The following is a 21,581-nucleotide window of genomic DNA, read 5'->3' on the forward strand; positions in this document are numbered from 1 at the left end:
GTAATAAACTGAGAAACTCATTTAATTCCCTGCGATCTGCTGGAGATATCGAGAGAAGCAAGTAATTGCTGCTAGGCGGGGTTAGGCTTGAATCAATTGTCTCCTCTAGATCTACCACTACGTGGTGCTCCTCAGAGCCACAGGCCAACAGAAATCCTCTCTTTAAGATGGTGTCTTTTTTTTTTCTTCTTCTTTTTTGGAAGCGTGGGTGAGGCTTGTCAAACACCTTCAGTCACTCGCCCAGTGGCTAAGATAAGCCTGTACTCTAACTTATTGTTTCCTTTCTCCCTGTAGGTCAGTGCATCTTACTACCCCGCTTCAGGATCGCTGGGGCACTCAGCAGCCATTGTCACTCTTCCCCACCTGCAGCACCACCTATCAGCCAACATGTACGTATGGAAACGAACACCGCGGGTGTCGTGCCATGTTCTGTACCTTCGCGTGAGCTGAGCCAGCCCTGCCAGGGGCTGTCGTGTGTCGGGAGATGCAGGCGGAGCAGAGTGCGGGTGCCGTGTGTCCAGATCCAGGCGCGGATCCATGCATGAGTGTCCGTGGCGGTTCTGAGCAGGAAGCCGCAGAGACCTACTGTGGTGGCTGAAGATTAATTTTAGGGAAATCAGGGGATATGGAAGAATTTAGATACACTGCTGGAGACATTTGAGACAGATTCCAAATTACCGTGCTCATCTTTTTAAATTATTCTATTCCCCACAGGTGAACTATCGTTGCACCTCAGTACCTCACTTCTGTATTTATAGATATATAGTTTCACCCACTTATCAATGGTACATTTAAAATTTTTAAATATAAAGAAACTAATCACGCCCTAAGTGAGCCTAGTTATTTACTCTAAGACAGTGAAGATCATTGATGTTTTGAATGATCCAGTCTTTTAAAAGTTTCCCAGAGTTAAAATTAGTAGGTAAGTATACCGTGATGATTTGTTTTCCTCTGAATAAGGTTCAGCAGCCTGGCACTGTCGTAAGCTACACAACAACAACCAAACAGCAACAAGCTGTCTACATGGTAATTAGCACCTTCCCAGCATTGAGCCAGACCTTTGGATACAGTAGTACACATGAGCAATATCTAGAAATCTGTTCTACATTCATGATATTTGCTATTTTCTTGCATTAGCACAGGTCATCCAAGACTACTGCACACAAACACAGTGATTCCTAACTATAAGAATGCTCCTGAAGCCTTAAAATAATTTTCAGAATGAGGACTGTATTTTAGTGTTTTATCTGCTGCCTGTTTTGTACAGCTCCTTTTTTAGCCCTACAATATGAAAGCAGTCTGTGCCTGTCCTGCCCCTGAAGATAAAACCCGTATAAAATAAGGCACTGCAGAATCAGACCACCCTTACACTGAACTTTGTCTGGCCTGTGCAAGTAGCAGCAGCAGAAGTTATTTTATAGACAGACATTTTTGGACACACTGTCAGCTGATTGTTCTGAACAACAGGGAGAGAGAACAAACCATTTTAAAAGTTATGGGATAGTCTTTGAGAATCTGCTGTTTTTGTTGATTTGTTTGTTTGTTTTAATAATAACTGCTAATTGCCGCACAGTCCGTAATAGCTGAGAGCAGATCACATCCCCCTCTCCACAGAAAAATCAAATTTCAAGTGAATTTCTAAACCAGTTTCCTCACTAGTCCAGAGCAGAGCCATCTCCCTCCTTACTTATCTGCTTCCCTCTTAAAACCCCCCCAGCGTCAGTGACTGAGGTCCCAGTGTGTGTTTCTGCATGGCTGTGGTTGCAGGAGGACAAGGGGAGTGAGGAGGACGGGGTTCAAGCACTCATGCTGCTTCAGTCGCCCTGCACTGCCGTGCTCCCTCCCGCACCTCCAGATGATGCTCAGGGCAAGCAGTCGCAGGGCCTCTTGCTCACCGGGTGCTTCAAAGGCAGAACGTATTCATGATGCTACCACCTGGACAGAGCACCATTCTGCACTCTTTCATAGGGCCTTGCCTTAGGACAGGTCCACGTTGGTCCTTTATCAGTTATTTCAATGGAACACCTGCTGTGTAAGGAGGAGGACAGCAGCCCTTTCCTCCCCAATGCTGCCTGTCGCCCTTGGCTGGCTTGGCTGGCTCTCCTGGGACAGAAACCATTGATGAGATCTGCTTTGTTCTTCATTCCTGCTGGCTTTTCTTTTATTCATATTCCCTTTGGCCTAAAGTTACAGGCTGTTTCTTCCCTGCAAGTCCTCTCCACAGTAACAGCAGCACCCAAAGACTTGATGCAAGTGCTGGTTGAGGAGGCTTCAGGCAGACAGCCTCTCACCCAAACCCAGCAGCATCACCTCTTCAGCACAGCTAAAACCAGGCGCTTCGGGACGTGCTCCAGACACTTCACACGGAGGCAGTGGCTTCTCTGCAGGCTGCCTTCCCTCCCCTGCACCTTCCCCTTTGTCTCCCCAGGTGCGTGGCTCTCCACTCCTACATGGCTCACGGGCCGGACGAGCTGGAGCTGCAGAAAGGAGAAGGGGTCCGCATCTTTGGGAAATACCACGACGGCTGGCTGCGGGGCATGTCGCTGGTCACGGGAAGAGTGGGGATCTTCCCGAGCAACTACGTCGCTCCTCTTTTCAGGTCTGATTTGTCTTGTACAGAATAGAAACGTGGAGAGAGGGGCGGGTCACACGTAGGATGCTGCGTCGTCTCGTCCCCCAGTGGAATCACCGCACGGGATTCCTGCAGCACTAATAACAGCCAGTGACTCCTTGTGGGGTTGTGATGACAGAGTCCTAGGACTGTTTGGGTTGGAAGGGGCCTTAAAGTGCTCGTTGTGATGGAATCAGACACCCGAACCACCCGTGCCATCTGTAGTGTTTTCCACCAAAACCCTGGCACAGGAGCAGTGCAGGAGCATTTAAACCCACCGAGTAGACATCTGGGGCAAACTGCTGCTTTCCTTATGAAAAGCCTCTGGACGCCAGCTCACAACCTTTCTGTTGCCAGCAGGAAACCCAGCCTCTCCGACTCGAAGCTGCCTTCCCTGTACGCCTCGTGGACGCTGTCGACCTCCTCGCTGTCTTCCCAGGGGAGCATCTCGGAGAGCGGCCAGCGGCAGAGCCGGCCGCTGAAGGTGGCTGCGCTGCCCGTGCCCGTGCCCTCGCCCAGCAGGAGCGCGGCCGCGCTGGGGGGCACGGGGCAGGCGTCGCTGCGGCGCGGCCGCGGCAGCACCAGGAAGAGTAAGTGCGGGGCCTGGGGTGCTGCTCGGGGTGCTGGCAGGGGCCCTGAGCATTGTTTCATAACCCTGAGCATAATTTCACAACACCAAGCAACACGGAGCTAGAACGGTAGCTGAAACATCCATACACGGATGTGGAGAAGAATAAGCCCTAATTATGCGCACACAGCATTGGGCCCTAAATTACTTGCGTCCCCCTAGAGAGGGATTTTGGAGTTGTCACAGATGACTCTGAGAGCTCCAACTTCATGCTCAGAAGCAATTTAAAAAGGTTAATTTGAAATATTATTTGAAGCAGGAATTATTAAGAAAGGAACTCAGAACAAAAGAGTAAAACTCAGCTGTGCCATTGTAGGAGTTCTAGTGAACTCATATCCTGAACACCTCATATTTCTCTTAACTCAATAAGAATACAGTAAAATTAGAAATAAGTATACAGAAGAATGATCAAGAGAATGGAATAACTTCTATTTCTGGAGCAAAGTTTTTCAGCCTGGAAATATCCAAGGTGCATAAAATCATGAATAGGCTGAAAGTGAGAAAGGATACTTCACAAAAATAAGGAGCAGGGGTCACCCAGTGAAATTGTGAAGTCAAAAGCTTCAACAGCAGAGAACTCAAGGAACAAAATTCTCCATATCAGCTCTATTTTCCTCTCCTCCCACGCCAAGACCCAAGGTGAGCTCCCGTGGGAGCAGCCCCGTAGCGCAGCCCATGCCCATTGAGTGCCCCAGGCTGAGCCAGCCCCAGGCAGAGACGCTCCTCCCTGCGTACCGGGGCGCGTGGTGGCACACGCAGGAGCAGGGGCATTCACGGCTCCTTGCTGCGTGCCTGCAGGAGCCATTTCCTGAAGGAACGTCCTTGGCACAGCATTACCCACGCCAACTACGTGGTCAGCTGTGCTGCCAGCTGCCACAGTTCTGCAGCCACTGGTCCCACGTGCCCGGGGCTGCAGGGGCTGGCAGTGCCCCATGTCCCACACTGCGGGCTTTCCCCAGCTGTGGTCATTTTGGTGATTCCTTTTTTTAATTTTTTTTTTTTTTTTTGAGTTGGCAGAGAAAAACTCTTTGTGAAGGTTTATTTAGAGCTCAGTTGGTTAAATGCTTTCCAGTGAGACTGGTATGGTTTATCTTCAGAGCATACATGCTGCTCTGGAATATATTCCCAAGTACATTTGAGCAACCCTGGAATACTCTCCGATACTTTCAGGCAGAGCTGCTGGCTGGAGATAGGCAGTGTCACTGGCAGGGGTGAGGCTCATTTGCAAGAACTATTGTCAGTGGTTTTAGACTCAAAATTGGATTTATCTTAAAAGTTATTTTACTGCAAAGGACTCCTTTCCCTGTGGTGGCTCTGTTTAAAAAATCAATCTTGCAAACAGCAAGACGCTGCAGAAGAAATAAAGTGTGTGACTTCCAGCACTGTAGCCTGGAAAGCCGGAATCAGACAGAGCAGCCAAAGTGGGAACAACAAATAGCACCAAACCACGAGCACTGTGGGGATGGCTCAGGAGCAAGACCTTGTGCTTACAGTTCTTGCTTGTTCAGAAAAAAAAAAAAAAAAAAAAAAAAAAAAAAAATGAGGGGCAGAGGGCAGCAAGTGCCCAGACCCACGGGGACGTGCTGCCTCCCCACCACGGGTACTTCCCGATGAGGGTCTCTGCCCGCTACAGGGCCTGGGGAGGCGAGGACCAGCCTGCAAACAGGGCTGCTGATGCATGACCACTGCTCACTTCTGCTCTCTGCTTTGCCTCTATTGTCATCCTTTTGGGACCCACGGCATTCCTGTTAACTCTCCTCCTCCCATGGCTCTTGCTCCCCAGATGGATCCCTGCAGAGGCCGGGGCAGCCAGGGGGCCCCGTGCAGGCTGCCGGCTCCCTGCGGCGTCCTCCCACGGCCGCGGTGCGACCTCAGCAGTTTCAGCTCTATCAGCACATCAGCACTCAGCTGCACAGCATCCCGCCTGGAGCTGGCATGGCTGAGGCAGGAATGAGGCCAAACTTCTCCCACGATGCTTCACCAGTGCTTGTGGTCAGAGGAGGGGAGAGCAGAACTCCTTCTGTCTGTAGCTCAGTGATCCTGGATGCCAAAGACCCTCCAGCAAAGAGTGAGCCAGCCCCAAAGCCGCCTGCATCAGCCCCACCGTCCATCCTGGTGAAACCAGACACCTCCCGGAACAGCACCGAAAAGGTACGGTGGGGGGGACCTGCTGCCCTCGGCTGGTCCTCTGTCCTCTGGGGACCCACAGCTGGTGTCACCCAGCACTGACCACGGCCACAGTCCCTTACGGGCTTTTCTCCATTCTCACCAAGTTTTTTCCTGATAGAAATCAGCAGATCCATACCTGCGTTAAGCAATCAGATATTGGTGTTGCTGACTCTGCTGTTCAAATTAAGCCCTTTGGAAAGACAAGGTGCTGCAGGGTCTCTTTTGGAGTGAATGAATGAACATTGGTCATGATCAAATTCTGAGACTTTCTGAGATCTTAAATGAGGCACAAATCCCACACAGGTCGCCAGGAGTCTGGTGCCAATTGAGCAGATGCCAGACCTGGATGTCAGACCTTCGCTGGCCCGGGCTGCACCACACTCCAGCACACCCCCAGATCTCCCTTGCATCACTAGCTGAGCCGCGTGGAGTGGAATTTCTTTCCCCGTTGGCAGCCAGAGCGACATTGCCTGGGTAAAAAGGCAGACAGCCTGTCACTGCCCTGCTGGCAGCTCTCCCCCCGCGTGACACCCAAAGGGCAAGCCACCGCACAGGCCCCGAGGGGGGCAGCCCTGGGAGCTCTGGGGGAACCAGGGAGGGCACGGCATGACAGGGCACCGCGCTCTTCCTCGCAGCACTGTGCACTCCCCACAGACCCCGTGGTGACGTGCTCCGTTCTCATTGCAGCAGGTGAAGACGGTGAGGTTCCAGAACCACAGCCCCCCGCCGCCCAAGCGGCACAGCCTGCAGCCCTCCCCACGCCTGCCCCGCAGCAGGACGGAGCCGGCTCCCATGGTGGAGCCCCTGCTGCCCGAGGGGAGCCCGCCGGGCCCTGAGCTGCCAGCGCTGCCCTCGCCCCGGCTCGGCGCCAGCCCCCTGCACCCGCGCAGGGCACTGCACCCGAAGGCAGCATCGCTGGACCTCTCGGGCCAGCTGACCTTCCCCATGAGGAAGAGCTACAGCAGCGTCTCTGCGAACTGACGGGGTAAGCTCACTGTCCCCCCGCGACGTGCCTTCCCATTCCACCCGCTGCCACCCCTCCTGTGCAGGGGGGATTTTCCCCATGGGCCACGCTGCCAGCACCCAGGCCCAGCCAAGAGCTCAGGAGCCCCAGGGGAGCAGAACAGGCCAGCGGCTGTCCCGGCCCCAGCCAGCCGGGCATCATGGCCCCAGGCTGGGCTGCGGGACCTGCACGGAGCTGCAGGGAGCAGTGGGGAGCTGGGCTTAGGGCAACACAAAGCCAACGCCCCTCGGCATCGCGTAGGGCTGCCTGCAGGAGAATCGGGGAAGGGGCGGGAGGGGGAAGAAAGCACACAGGTATCAGAAACAGTTAAACTTGTTTTGATCTCCTCACTGCCACAGGAAAACCCACAGAGATCAAAACAGTGGTTCATTACCTTCCTACTTTTACAGGATAAAGAAACCATAAATCAAAATCAGTCAGCTTCTAGCTGGATGTTTGCGTTCCCTTCTGAGGGGTTTCTCTCGGGTTTTTTGTTAGGTTGCTTGCTTGCTTTTCTCTCTGGTTTTAGTCCAGGAACTGTAACTCAGAAAATAGTTTAAAAGGTGATTTGCTGAGGAAAGGGACAATAGAAAGCGACATGTCCTCACAACATCCACTTTGTGCAGACGAGGGTATTGAATCTTGCTTCTCCTCATCCCTTGGTTTCCTCTAGCTACCTGACAGACGCTTCCTAGCTGACCACAAGCTTACTCCAATTTCACCACCCACCCGTTTGGATATTGCATTTGTAAACCCCCTAAATGGGATTCATGGGTTTAAGCCTACATTCAGATGCATGAAACATCGTCCAAGGAGCAGAGAGCGGGACTCAGCGCTCCCACAGCACAGAGCACCCCTCTGCCGTGGCAGCCCCAGCCCCAGCCCACCCCTGCAGCCACCATCCCGGGAGCGCACGGGCAAGCCGGCAGCAGCCGGCAGGCAGCTGTGCAGCACGTTTTGGTTCTCATAGCTCGCTTTTATTGCTGGTTTAGAGACCACCAATTCCCACCTGAGCCACAACAAACAAACATTAGATCTCCTAGTAGCTCCTAACAGCAGTAGCTGTGCTTCTTCCAGAACTGCTGTAAAATCACATCCATGGTTAATTGCATGCAGAACCTGCAGAATTAGCTCTGCTGGTGGATAGAAACTCTCTGAGGCTGTGCCTTGGAGAAGGAGGTTTTCTTCTGGAATTAAGGAAAGGGAATGGATAAAAACCTCTACTAGCCCACAGACCCTGTTCTCTTGCTCTTTCAGGCTTTTTCTGTTTGTGAAGCAGGAAGCTGCCTTCTCCCCAAAAAGGGATTTTCAGTAGCGCAGAAATAACCAGTGGCACTGATAAGTTCTGTGCCTGCTGCTGTCCGTCACTGTTTAAGGTCCTGCAGAAAAATCCTGACAAACTGAAAATGTGCACTTTTCCCAGGTATAAAAGGTGGTGCAAGTGGCAAATAAGAGGGTGAAGACAGCTCTTAGCAGTGCCATTTCAGTGAGAACTGAACAGCCCTGAGAAAATGGCAGCTCTTCACTGAAGATCCCTCTCAACCCTTTAAAACTAAACCAGAAAACCTCTTAAGATGTCTCTATAACCAAGAACAACTGCACTTCTCCTAGCCACAGTCAGAAATAAACAGAATTGCATTAAGTATGTCCAGGGTCATCCCAGTTAGTAACTTACAGTGTTAGTGTGGAGGGGGAGGAGGGGCTCCAGCTCACGCCTGGCTCCAACCATCACTTAGTGCATGCTAATGAAGGGATGGATGGCTTGGTGTGACCTCACCCGTAACCTGCTGACAAAGCACCTAAAGCACTTCAACAGCTGACCTCCCCTGAGACTCCTTCAAGACAGTGGCATGGGTGTTTGGAGATGCACATGAGAGTTAATTATGCAGATAGAAATGCTGCCAAAGAGGGAGCAGCAGGAAATGTGAAGCACAGCTCGGTGCTGAGAAGGGACAGCACGTGTAGGGAAGCATCCTGGGCTATTGCACCCGACAGCAAGAGGCAGCCTCGAGCCTGCCAGTACCAGCAGAGCACGGGGTCCCTCGAGAGCCAGCAGCAAGGAAGAGGCCTGGGGAACTGCAGCAGCTCTGAGCTGTTGCAAGCAATTAGCTCTGCCCTGCAAGACCCCAGAGCCCGTTTCATCAAGACCTCAAAAGGAGCCTTCCTCGAGAGCAGGGAGCACATCAGTGACTGCAGATGCTCAGGAGCTCAGCGCAACCTGCATGCAGAGGTGTTTGAACACGAGCAACAAAGAGAAAACAGCATAGGGAACTGGGGCTTCAGGCAGAGACATACGCTGAAGAAGTCACCTTGTAAATTTAATCTACACGTGGGGCAGGTTCCCACAAGAGGCGGGTAACAGGGAAGAAGTTGGAGTTGTTTGGGGCTGCAAAATGAGAAACAGAGAGCCACCTGCAGAGCTGCATGTGGGCCCCTTCCTCACGCCTCAGTCCTGCCACCAAAGCCCACAGAGGAGGAAAAACAGCATCACCGTTGGCCCGATTTGCCAGGCACACTAAGCCATGCCTCAGTAGACACCGTGAGCATCAGGAAAATCCAAAGGTGCTCAGCATGCCTTAAGACTTAATAAGCCGTAAAGTCTGAACATCTGAGCTCACAACAGCTGGATGCTGCTCACAGCGTTGTCAGTTCAGAACATTGCCTTTCATGGAGCAAAGCCACCCTTTTCTACCAAGACAAACAGCAATAAGGTTTCACAGACCCATGCACACAGGGAAGCTCACAAAATTGCTCAGCCCATTACACGGCACTGAAGACTTAACACAAAAACACCAAAAAGCACGACAGACCTCTCCCAGAGCTGACCCACTGCGTTATGGCAACACATGACAGTGTTGGGCTGATGGGGAGAGAAAAAGCTCTGGCACTTGTGCACATGTGTGCACAGCCACAGGCACCAAGAGGGAAAGGAAGCACTGACAGCGAAATTGGTGCCTTGGTAAAAAAAAGCAGGAATCTATTTTGGGACAGATCTCAGTTTCTTGCACAGGATATTTCAGTGCTTTGATGCTATGGTGATAAGTTCCCTAAATGTATCCAAAATGTGCAGGAAGAAAGAACTGAAAACAGGACACATTTTAAAGCAACAGCTCTAATAAGCATCTTACTGACAGCATCCAGCACTCCCAGCCACACACTTACCTGCCCACGGGTTTAATCCTGCAGCCCAGTGCAAAATGGTGGGGTGTAGCAACTGGTCTGGAGTATTTCACTAAGGAACACTGCAGGAAAAAGGAGGGAGGGTTCAAGAGCTTTCTTCCAAAAACCCGGGCTAAAGGGGAACCCCCAGTGGGAGCTAACCTGCAGCTGTGTCACAAGCGCTGAGCAAGGCAGTGCCCCACGAGCAGTCCTCATCGACACAGGAAGGCTGATCACACCAGGGAAAACATCCACGGGATCTGCCAGGAGCAATTCTCCAAGAGCACCAGACCAGAAATGTCTCTTCTGGAACAATTACTCTAATCACCTTTATTCTGTGAGCAGAACAACCACACAGGGAGAGCTTGGAGCACAGACAAACGGCATTTTCTTGGTTCAGCTCTGGGCTGGGGACCAGAATTGCACTCCATCTCTCATGAAGATCTCCTCCAAACCCCTGTCCATCCTCTGGCTGCTCTCATTTATTTTATTTTTTTTTTTTATCGTTAGCAGTATAAAGGGAGCATCAGATGTTGGCAGGAGGGTGGTAGCTCTGCATGGAGGCGGGCGAGCTCTTTAAGGTTCATTTTCTTATGTATATATTTATCTTCCTCCTCTCTTCCCCTCTTCCAGACTCTCTTCAGCCCGATTTCCCCAGTGAAGAGAGGTTAGACACCAGCACCGTGATCCTGCTGCTGCATCTCCTCCAGCAGGCCGGGAAGGACCGGACCCCCCCGCGCTGCTCCCGCAGCGGCGCAGCCCCGGCCCCGCTCCCCGAACTGCCCAGGCTCAGCCCTGCCTCACCGCGACCCAGCTCGCGAAGCACAGAGCGCAAAGAGAACATTAGGACAGGCAAAATACAAGCACAATTGCAACTGTGCTGCAGCATAAGGCATTTCTGTAACGAAAATGTAACGAAAACATATTGTTCTCTGCCCCCCTGGCTGAATGCGAAGGCACTCGGTTGCTGGGGCTCCGGCGGTCTGGAGCATCGCGTTTGTCAGGGAGCGCAGGGAAAGAGCTCTGGAAAAGCACACAGGGTAGCACACGGGGACAGAGGGACCCTTAATGAACCTCTCTCAAGTTCCTGAGTTGGGCTTATTTTCTATCTGCTCATTTCTTATGATTAGTTAATGAATTGGAGCTGAATCAGACCATTCATCAGCTCTGCTTTAATTGCCTGCCTAGCCTGGCAGAAACCTAGGAGCACTTCAATAAGTAACCTACCCCCCTGAGCTTGAACTGCAGTCATGTTTCCTGATGAATTACGAACAAAGGCAGCAGAGGTAACAAAACACAGCGTTAACTAATTCCCTCCCCACACTTCATGCAGTGGAGAACTCATCTCAGGCACGGGGGTGAGGGGAGCCCCCCAGCCTCCCGGAGCTGCACCCAAAGTGCTCCCTCCCACGGCTGCCCAGGGGGAAATAACAGCGATAATGCTCGATGTCAGGAGGGAATTCTGCACGGCCGTTTCAGGGGGAAGCTGGCAGGCTGCTCTCCTAGGAGCCTGAGAACTGTAGCCAGACTGGGGTCTATAGAACGTCCCTGGGGACCAGCGCCCGCTCTGCAGTGAAGAGGATCTCGTTATTCCTTGGTCGGGGGACACAATTCACGTAAGAGGATGCTGCATCCAAAGCAACACAATGCATTTATGATCACATCTTGTCACATGCTGAAAAATGCCAGAAAGGTGCTACTGGAAGCAGCATTGACTTCAAGATGGCAAGGGCAGGCTCGAGGCTTTGCTGGCTAGGATCACATTGGTCTGACAAACCCAAGTGCCACCGGTAGCTCAGTAATTACAAAACCCTGCTGGGCTGTGATTTTTATGTCTTCCAGTTGCTGATCCTTTGACTATCTCGAGACTTTCCTTTTTTTTTTTATAAATGGAAGTTTGTTTTTTTTTTCTTTCTTAGATGATCACGATTCCAAGAACATGGGACTTTAAAAAAGCTGTCACAATACCGATAAGTTAGTGAAGGACCACGTTGTGCAACACCCATATTTACTTCTTTCACTCTCCCAACCACCCTGCTCTCCCTTTAGCAATGGGCCATTTTCTAAAACATTAGAAAACCATCAAACAAGCAAACATTAAGGCTGTAGCTCATTGAGACATCCAATCTGTGATATATTCTCAGCCACCAGGAGCTCTTATGAATGCTTATTTCCATGTGTTTCATTTCCTGACTTGATCTTGTTTAGTTTTTCATAAGCCACCAACCCAAAACCAAAACAGTCAAAGCACCAAGCACCTCATCTAGATTCAGAAAAATCCAAGGGATTAGCTGGAGGGAAAAGCCCAGGAGCACAAGCAGTCTGCCCCAGCGAGCCCCCTCTCGGGGGGGCTCCTTCCTCTAAACAGCCCGGGGCAGCTCCCTCGCCCCAGCCCTTTTCTGTACCTAGGTCCAGGACAGTGAAAGGGACAAATCTGGCCTCAAAACATTTAGGTTGGAAACACCGGAGCAGCCCAGGAATGAGCAAGTTCCTTTGTACATTTATCAATATTTTAGAAGGTTTATTCATTGCCAAACAGCTGAGGTTCATTTGTGCCACTACATAAAATCAATGTAATAGTAGCTGTATAGACTTTACGTCACGTGTCCCGTCCCCGTTCCCCCCCAGGTCTCAGTATTTCCCGTTTAAAAGGTAACATTTCCAAACACTCAGCAAACCAGCGCTCAGAACCCAGCACCCCCCGTGAAGCGATCGGGACGTACAGGACGCGTCGGCAGAAGCTTCACGAGCCGATTGCTCCGACTGCACCTGCTTCAAACAGAAAGTTGTGGAGAAATCAGAAAGCACCGCCTGGTCTGGCACACACGACACCTAACAGCGGTTGCACTGATGAAGAATATACACTTAATAAAAGCAGGCAAAAGATCTATTGATACCAAACTCCCAACCAAAGTACATTTTAGAGACAGTAAGGATCAATGGATAGTGATTTACCTTGGTCACCTGCATAACAGACCGGTGACTTTTGTTACCTACTTTCTGCATTGAGCCCAGGAAACATCACAGTGAAATGTTACTGCCATGTTACTATACATAAGAAAACAGAAATGACTATTTTTACATGCATATGTTTAGAAACAGTAAGATATATAATCATTTCTTATTTGGTGATGGGTAGGAAAAAAAAATAGAATACATATATTTACTTTATTGTTTGGAGATACTTGTACAAATTCAGTGATGCTTAATATTTTTTCCATGATGTGAAGTTCATTTTTTAAAAAGGCTTTTTCAATTTATCGTACTATTAAGGAGAAGAAAAAAAGTCAATAAACAAAGATACTAATTTTCTGGTTTGTATTAATCTTCAAAATATTTATTTTGTATTTCTGTAACTGAAAAACAATGGTTTAAAAATATTTTAAGTTCTCAAAAGTTTACTTATCTAAGTTTATAATACTGCAGTTTAGGTCTGTAACCTGTAGATTAATTAAGAAGTTAACTGAAGACAAGTGGATTATTGCACCTTGTACACTGGAAGCGTAAGCGGCAGAACCGAGTTGCAGCATGAGTGCACTATAAAATCAGCTCGCTAGCCTGGTGGAGGTCAACAGGTGGAAAATACGGGTCTTGGTAACATTTTCAGAGCCAGACATGCGCATTATTCCATCCTGTAGAAGCTGTTATGCTACCATTAAAACTTTTTGCATGAAAAGCAGGAATGGTTATTTCCGCTCTCTCATCTCACGTTTCGCTGTTGAGGAGCCGGAGCTTTGCTCGCCGCCACCTCACCCGCGGGGCTCCGGGTGCAGCTGGGCACCAGGGCCGGGCCGAGCGGGAACCACCGGTCACTACTGGTGATGTTCTTTGCCTCCCTGCAAGCAAATACAACAATCACATTAAGCACTACGCAATGCTTGACATTTTTATTATTATTATTATTATTACTGCTTTGAAACCTCTGGATAAGGGAGAAGCAAGTCACCTCATTCCACTCTTGCTTGGTTAAGAGCAAGTCGCAGGTGGCACTGGCACTCACAGTGCAGGGAGGGCAGGGGAGGGGAATTCCTGCCCTGCTTTGTCTCATCTCTTGCTATTGCACTGTGGTACTGCCCCCTTTGCAGCAGAATTGGGTCACTGCTGTTCTCTCCGGGAAAAGCAAGTAAATCTGCATTAAGTTTTCAGCTCACTTGTCCAAGCCCAAGATGACAAATTACGTTCCTACTTTCGAGCCACTGCTGGATCAGTAAACTGCTTCAATATGACTGTCTAGCACGAGGAGCGGGTTATTGGGCATTATATCCACACTTAACATCATGCGACGCCAAGCAGCTGAGAGAGACGGCTATAAAATACTCATACATTTTATTTTTAAAAGCAAGGCATTTTGCACAGTGGGTGGTGAGGGAGAAGAACTGGATGGATAGAGAGCATCATGACTCAGGCTCCCTTGCTGGGGATTTTTTCCGCAGGCCGCCCCCAGCTGAAGCAGCAGCAGTGACAGCGCGGGGTCACTCCTCTCCTGCGCCCGGGCCCCAGGCGGCAGCAGGTCAGCAGCAAGCAGCAAGCTGCTGCCTGGGCCTCGGAGAGGAGCCCCAAGGAGGGAAGGAAGGAGGCTCTGTGCAAGTGGCGTGAGCAGGAGCCAGCTTACCACCTCACCCTGCACACCAAGACCAAGCAGAATGAGTTCACAGGCCGGGTCCAGACCCGGCCCAAGGACTACCCTGAGGCGGGCAGTGCCCATCTCAGGCCAGGCCCCGCGCCCACCCGCTGGCTGCTCTCACGGCAGGGTGCTGCCAGCCGCAGGTTTCACTGCGGAAAGCAAGCTCTGAGGACACTCGACTGCCTCAGCCCTAATGGAGGCTCCAGCACAGCTTCAAAGGGCTCTTTGTTCCCTGCCACCCTGATTACGCAGTAATGTATATTTTACAGCACCAGCTCTGGGCTATGTAATTCTACAGCAGCTACACAGCCACATACAGCCACGCTCTAACAAAGTACTTTAAAAACATGAGTAGTTGCTTGGAGTTGCCATTCTATTATGAAACAAATACCGCTTTTGCCTCAGTGCAGGAGACAGGGCAATTCTTGAGATTTAATGCATTAGTTCAGCTTTAAAAATGCATCAAGGTAACAGAACAGATTTTCAGATCAAAAAGGAATTTGGCTGTAGGATCCTGCAAAAGCCGGTGCGAACAGCGTGGGGGCTGGTGGGTGGAATCCATCTTCTCCGGGACTGAGTCCCAAATGAACTTTTCACATTTGCGTCACGTTAACGTCACCGCTCTCAGCGCCGCGCTGCGGGACACGGATCCCGCCTGCGGATGCAGGGCTGTGGCAGCGGGCCCCCAGGACGGGGCTCCTCTCGCCCCGCCGCCCGCTGCATGGATCCGGCCCGAGGGGGGAGGCGCTGGGCTCCCTGCCCCAGCAGCGCCCGGCCGCGCAGGCTGAAGGAGCGACCCAACACCGCGGTCCCAGCCGTAGCAGTGGGGCACATCACAGTCACAGAAGGTTTGGGTTGGAAGGGGCCTCAAAGATCATCTAATCCCAGCCCCCTGCCATGGGCAGGGACACCTCCCACCAGACCAGGCTGCCCAGGGACCTGTCCAGCCTGGCACTGAGCACTTCCAGGGATGGGGCATCCACAGCTTCTCTGGGCAGCCTGCTCAGTGCCTCACCACCCTCTGAGTGAAGAATTTCTGCGTATATCTCATCTAAATCTCCCCTCTTTTAGTTTAAAGCTGTGACCCTTGTCCTATCACCACAATCCCTGATGAACAGTCCATCTCCCCAGCTGTCCTGTAGCCCCCTTTAGGTACTGGAAGGTTGCTGTAAGGTCTCCCCGGAGCCTTCTCTTCTCCAGGCTGAACATCCCCAACTCCCTCAGCCTGTCTTTGTCTTTCCCAAATGCACTGGGAAATAAACCTGCACAGCTGTATGGCCAAAAATTTTCAAGGCTGCTAGACAAGAAAAATCTCAGCTGACGGTCCCAGATCCCCAACAGCTTTATACTATAGGAACAGATTTATGCCACAGGAAAAGGGGTCCTTTTCTAATGTGCGCGTGTTTCAAAACCTTGCTTGAATTCCAACAAATTTCCTGTATTTATGGCAAAAGCTACACCCCACACTGAATTTAGTCCCGACACATTTTGGGTTCCAGGTGTCATCTCCTCTGCCTGCTGACCCGGTGCTGCTCGCTGGATGAATGAAAACCCTTTTCTAGCTGTGGCCCCAACAGTAGTGAAGAGTCTTCAAACTCTGTGCAGCATTGTTCCAGGAGGAACAAAGGAATTGAGCATAAGCTGCACCAGCCTCAGAGCACCTGCTCAGACAGTGCTGACTCCCATTTGGATGTGTTGGTTTTCTCTCACTGCTATTGCCCGAAGTAAATTCAATAATGTTTTGCTATCACAGTCTCTCGCAATTCATTTAAATTGCCTTTTGTTTGCAATTCAGAAGTAAATACATCTAGCAAAACACAACATCTTCAGCAGAACTGATGCTCTAGGACCTTTGCTATAGAATCACATTGTTTAAATCTGGTTTAGCATAATAATGACGGTACTATAACAACACGCTGTTATAGAAATACAGCGCTTCCCATTCTGTTAAATTCACCTGTAAGTCCCTCTCTATGAAATCCCTGCAGGGTTTAAGTGATTTCTTTAAAAATGCCAAAAGTGGGGAAACAATACGGCCTCAGCCCTTCTGCCTAATCTGTGGTTTGGGTAGCGGCTGGAGTTGTACCTGGACGTCAGCTGTGCCCAGCACCAGCTACAACTCTCCGAAGGCAGCTGCTGGAAGCCACGCAGAGCAGGGCCCTGGGGATCAGGGAGGGGCTTTCAAGGTTAAGCAACCAGACCCTGCAACACAATTGCATGACCAAACTGACCGGCCTAAAACAGGAACAAAAAAGCCCATCAACCAGAAAAAGCAACCAAAAGCCTGCGTTTGCCTTACCTGCGGGAGGACCTCAGAGCTGGGGAAGGAGCAAGACCGAGGCCGCTGCCAGGGGGTGCGTGCAGAGGGGGTGCCGTGGCCCGTCCTGCTCCAGGCTCCTCTCTATACACGGACAGCTCAAGAACCATTCAATATTAACGGTGACCCCTTGGAAGCGCTGCACAAATATTAAAGAGACCATTCTAAAATAACCTCGCTTGTAGCCGTTCCCTGGCAGCCGCCCTGCTGCTCAGCAGCCGCTGTGCACCCCTAACTCACACAGTGGCTTCAGCTGCTCCCCTCTTCAGCGGGAAACAATTCACCAAAGGTCAAGCAATCCTTCTCACACAGCGAGACAGTGTTGAAGAATAACTGTGACTGCTTTAAACAAAATATAGATCCTGGATACTTGCTGGTGCTACAGAGTCAATAATTCTCTCTTCTGCCAGCAAAACCCACAGGGATTAATAAACTTCTCTGAACTGAATTCCTGAGTCAGAGGCAGCCCTACTTAAGTCTTGTGTCAGAAACAAGATATTTTAGTGAAATATGCAACAGGGAGCTTTCATTTCTCATCACCTATACGGTTTCTATATAGATTTTTATACTGTACCAGATTATTTATAGCATTAGCCAAGGATCAGCCTCCTAACCTTACTCCCCTTTTGAGGCCAGCAAGAAAAAGAAGTCCCATCCCCAGGGGTCATCTAGGAAGGAATAAATAGCAACAGGATCTCAGCAGTGTTCACCACGGAGCAACAACCTCACCAGGGGTGGAAAGAAATGCATCCGCTTGCTGGAGGAACCTGAGCAAACCCAGCGGTGAGGGCACCGCACGCTGCAGGCAGCGGCATCGTTTCCAGCCACCGGGCCCACTGCCCCCCTGCTGCCACCCCCTGTGCCCCACAGACACCACTGCCTGGCTGTGGCCCCAGTGGAGGCGTTGGTACTGGGCAAACACTTCATTACTTCTGGTACTGCTCCACAGACACGAGCGTTAGCACATCTTTCCACCCTTAAACTCACAGCAATTACCAGGCAGAACTCAGAGCTGGCTGTTCTGCACTATTCCAAAGAGGCCGGCAGCAATCCAGCCAGAGGAACGCGAGGCCACAGGTGAGCAGCAGCCCGCCCCGCTGCTGGGACGGCAGGAGGTCCTCAGATACAGCACTCGGCTGAGTCGGCCCAGGAGGACAGAGAGAAATCCCTCGAACAAGGAGTTAGGTGCAGCTTCAGCGCTTCTGTGGGGCAGCCAAAATATATTCCTCCTTCAAAACGTTCCTTCCTAACACCAGATCTGAATCCTGTCAATTGGCCAAACACTTTACTAATATCAGGGGAAACTTAATACAGTAATTTTTTTGTTTTGTAAATGAGGCAAATTCACCAAGTGCCTGCATAACAGGCACATGGGTGGAAAAAAAGAGTTCCCCATTGCCCTGGTTCCCCACGTTCGTCTCGATATGAGCTCGCTCCAGGCAGGATGCACACAGGAGACAACCTGAATCAAAGCTGCCATCTCTTGCACACTGTGAGAGGCGCAGCAGGGCACGACCACAGACACGTACTCACTGTGCTTTGGAAAAATCCAGACATCAAAACATCTGCATTCTGATTTGAGCTTAGTTTCACATGTCGGAAATTGCTGTGCAGCCTCAGATTCCATCCAGTTTGTCTTGGCGTCAAGGGACGCCACCGAGGTCCCTTGATTTTCCACTGAACTTCTTCCAAACCGTTAACTTCCTTCCGTGATGTTATTTATGGCTCGTAGCGTTTCTGAGAAAAGTATCTGTACTTTCTTCTGAATAGAGGAAAACCGAAGGACAATGAAAGTAAAGGAAATGTCCCACAGCACGACAGCAGAAAATTGGAAGTTGGGAAATAAATAGGCCTGTTCTTGTACCCATGCAATTATATCCTTCAAAAAACATACTCAGGTTAAAAAAAAAATCTCCAGATTTTTTTTTTCTTTTAAACTAAAATCATACCAGGGAGAATATTAGGAAAGGCCAGTATTTTCTTAATAACGTGAGAAATCCAACACACACAAAAAAACTCTTTATCCTGTTATTAGCTTTTACTAGAGAGAAAAAAAACCACCTGAACCAGCACAGCAGTGACATCTCCTGGAAGCCAACACACAGTTCCAGAAAAAAAAAAAAATCCAGCTTATTAGCTCTACCTTGCTGATTAAGAATCAATTTGTCTGATTCACTCAAACACTGAGCGCGTAGGGAACACCACCGTTGGTTAACTTCCCCTTTATGGGAGAAAAAAACAACTGCACACGCACACCCCAGGCTTCCCAACCAGCTCCGTGCACCAAAGCAAAATGTATTGCTCTGAACCTCTGAAGTAACTTTTCTCTGCTCGGGTTATTGACAGGTCAGCAGCCAGATACAGTGATGGTTTTTTGCTGTATTCCCTGCTTCCTGGAACTGATGATGGTGCTTTTGTACAAGGGAATGATCAGTTCACTTCACCTGATAACTTTTTCGTAGAGCCGTGGTGATCACAACACACGTAGCTGGGAATTGTCCATTTATGTGTCCCACCTTGCTACCCAGGGCAGTGCAAGTTTTAGTTTTACCACGTACTGCTTTTGCTAGCAGTTACCCAGAACAGTAGCCTTCTCACCTGGAGATCAGAGAGCAAATCTAGCATCTAATTCAAGTTATTTGGAAACCCCTTGTTCATATCTTTGGTCAGAAACTTCTGTTCTCAGCCTTGGAGACAAATTTGCTCCAAGGAAGCCAAATATGCAATGACATTCAGGTGTGGGCAACACGCACCCAGACTTCCCCAGTATCAAGTTACTTCTGAACTGGTAAGTCCATGTAACAATACCGTAACGGTGTTCAGTCACTGGGGTCATGGAAAAGTAAAACACGTAAGCGTACAAGCAATGTTTTCCCCTCTATTACGGGATACTCACAACCAACTTCTCTCCATGTGGTACTCGAAAATGATTCTGAAAATAGGCCACAGTTGAAAAGCTTAAAAGGAGGATTTGTCAGGTTAACATTTGGGATTTTTTTTTAATTAAAAAAATAAAAACAGGAAGCATAGCCAAATGGCCAGAGGAAAATAGTTTTATTAAGTTTTATTATATCCACATTTAAAAGAGTAGGGACAAACTTGCACACCTAATTAGGTTGTTTGGGGTGTTTTTATTTTCTTTAAGAACAAATAAGCATCTTTGTTCGTTACAAATGCTTTCAAAGTCACTCTATGAACCTTCTCACTGTCAGGAATCGAGCCACGTATGTGCCAGTTTAATGAACTAAATAAACAATTGTGTCACCGATGTCCTTCGTGAGGCCATTCTCAGTAATGTGAACACGTTTCTCATCCAGGTCAATATGGAAGATGGCTTGCTCTAGAATAGGTGTTTTCTCCACTTCTTCTTTGCCAAGGACTGGAACACGGCGGGGTCCAAGTACAGGATCATCAAACCTCATCAGTTTCACTTTAGAGAGATCTGCAATGAAAAGACTCGCTAATTAGGTTACAGGATCTACGCACAAGCTATAGCATCAAATAAGTTAACCAAAACAACACTTAATACTTGGTACTCCTAAAATATCTTCCCCAAGGAAATATATTCTCTCAGGGATACTATTCACATTAAGTTTTAAAGCCACTACAGAGATGTCATTCAGTGGTTACAGAGCACATTACTAGCAGAAACAGTATTTGTCTGTTTTATCCCCAGGTCCCAACACCACATCTAGGCATTAACTTTCCCTTATTTGTTTCTGTGACAGCTACGAGTAACTGCAGTTACTGTCTTCATTTTCTGAGGAAATAATTCAGGGATTGCGAGAAAGAGGAAGGTGAGGATTTTTGTAAATACAATTCCATTTTAAAATTCACACCAATAAAAGATTGCTAAGCAGACCAGGAAAATCACTGTGAAGCCTCAGATCTTTTAGCCAAGCCTTCCTCCAAGGACAACCTCCCACCCCCTGTGCACCAACAGAACAGTGACACCTTCTGGAAACGATGAAAAGCTATGAAGAGTCACTTTTTTTCCATCATTTTAAAACACTCACTCAGCAGTAGGGTAGTAGATATGCATACACATTGCCACGCACACAGCACACTTCCCCAAGTGCATATTGCTACACGTTATCGTATATTCCTCCCTCTGTGCGCACCATCAATGGGCAGTTGTCTTTGTTAGACAGATAAACGTTAATATAAACACAAGCTGTTGAAAAATAAGGAAAGAAAAGACATTTCTGCTGTCACAAGCTTTTGGATCAAGTCCATCTTTCCTTTAATGCCCAGCTCTACAGTGATTCAGATTTGCTTGAATCTTAATTTCTGCATTCTTCAACACAAACACAGCTGCTGGTCCTTTAAGAAAGCTATTTTCTTTCATTACACTGGCCAGAAACTTCATGTTTGTTTCAAAGATGTTTGATATGAAACTTTACCACGTTATTCTGTATTTTCCTAAAATACCTTTCCAAGGAGTTGGAGAGGCAAGGAATACTATAATTGTAAACAAGCAGGCTGAAAAACAAACTGTTTATTTCTAAAAACAACCAAAAAAAAAAAAGGAGGGGGGAACATCCTGAAATATTGTTACATCTAAAGAAGACCTTTAGACTGTCAAGATACCACAAACATTTAAACTGACCATAGCAGCACTCTCAAGAGGCAGCTTTTATTCCAACTGCAACAATCCAAAGAACAAGGAAGGAGGCTAAGATTTTCTCAGTGCCACACAATGAGACAGTGATGAGATGCTGTTTTCATCATCACCTTGTCATGTCAGTGCCTATCGCCTGAAGAACCTACGTGGCAGCATAAGACTTGTGTGAGGTTATTGGGCAGAAAGCTATTTAGAAAGCAAAGAAGCAAGAGGACACATAGCACTTATGGGCAATCACAGGATTTTCATCAGAAAAGAAAATCCATCCCTACAGAAGTTACTGTGGTGGAATTCAGATCCCTAAACCACAGAACACCAGCCACTCCACAGAACTCTACAAGCACCAAATAAAAGCGCTAGCAGCAAAAGCAGCACACTCAGTTCTGCCTGGAGACCTTGATGTGAGCCACCACTGCACCTCTACCAGGACAACCACCTCTGGCAAG

The 21,581-nt window shown here is 49.1% G+C and overlaps 2 protein-coding genes across 6 annotated transcripts in view; one reads left to right on the top strand and one right to left on the bottom strand.

The window, feature by feature from the left end:
- SH3RF2 (SH3 domain containing ring finger 2) overlaps positions 1 to 10,381 on the top strand; it is a 33,336-nt gene extending 22,955 nt beyond the window's left edge. For 2 of the 4 annotated variants that reach the window (XM_035338631.1, XM_035338634.1), the window contains 6 exons: positions 295 to 389; positions 2,429 to 2,599; positions 2,969 to 3,201; positions 5,023 to 5,390; positions 6,096 to 6,391; positions 10,204 to 10,381. In XM_035338631.1, the coding sequence (XP_035194522.1) occupies positions 295 to 389; positions 2,429 to 2,599; positions 2,969 to 3,201; positions 5,023 to 5,390; positions 6,096 to 6,389 (1,161 nt within the window). In that variant the 3' untranslated portion in view covers positions 6,390 to 6,391; positions 10,204 to 10,381. The remainder of the gene's footprint in view (positions 1 to 294; positions 390 to 2,428; positions 2,600 to 2,968; positions 3,202 to 5,022; positions 5,391 to 6,095; positions 6,392 to 10,203) is intronic. The other 2 variants (XM_035338633.1, XM_035338632.1) reach the window with 2 other exon arrangements.
- A 9,366-nt stretch (positions 10,382 to 19,747) lies between these two features.
- The window catches only part of LARS1 (leucyl-tRNA synthetase 1), a 29,150-nt gene continuing 27,316 nt past the window's right edge, over positions 19,748 to 21,581 (bottom strand). Inside the window, exon 32 of one of the 2 annotated variants that reach the window (XM_035338642.1) lies at positions 19,748 to 19,953. In XM_035338642.1, the coding sequence (XP_035194533.1) occupies positions 19,748 to 19,953 (206 nt within the window). Of the gene's footprint in view, positions 19,954 to 20,593; positions 20,890 to 21,581 lie in introns of those variants that run through there. The other variant, XM_035338641.1, reaches the window with a different exon arrangement.

Source organism: Oxyura jamaicensis, chromosome 13 (genome assembly GCF_011077185.1).
Source record: "Oxyura jamaicensis isolate SHBP4307 breed ruddy duck chromosome 13, BPBGC_Ojam_1.0, whole genome shotgun sequence".
Lineage (NCBI taxonomy): Eukaryota > Metazoa > Chordata > Aves > Anseriformes > Anatidae > Oxyura > Oxyura jamaicensis.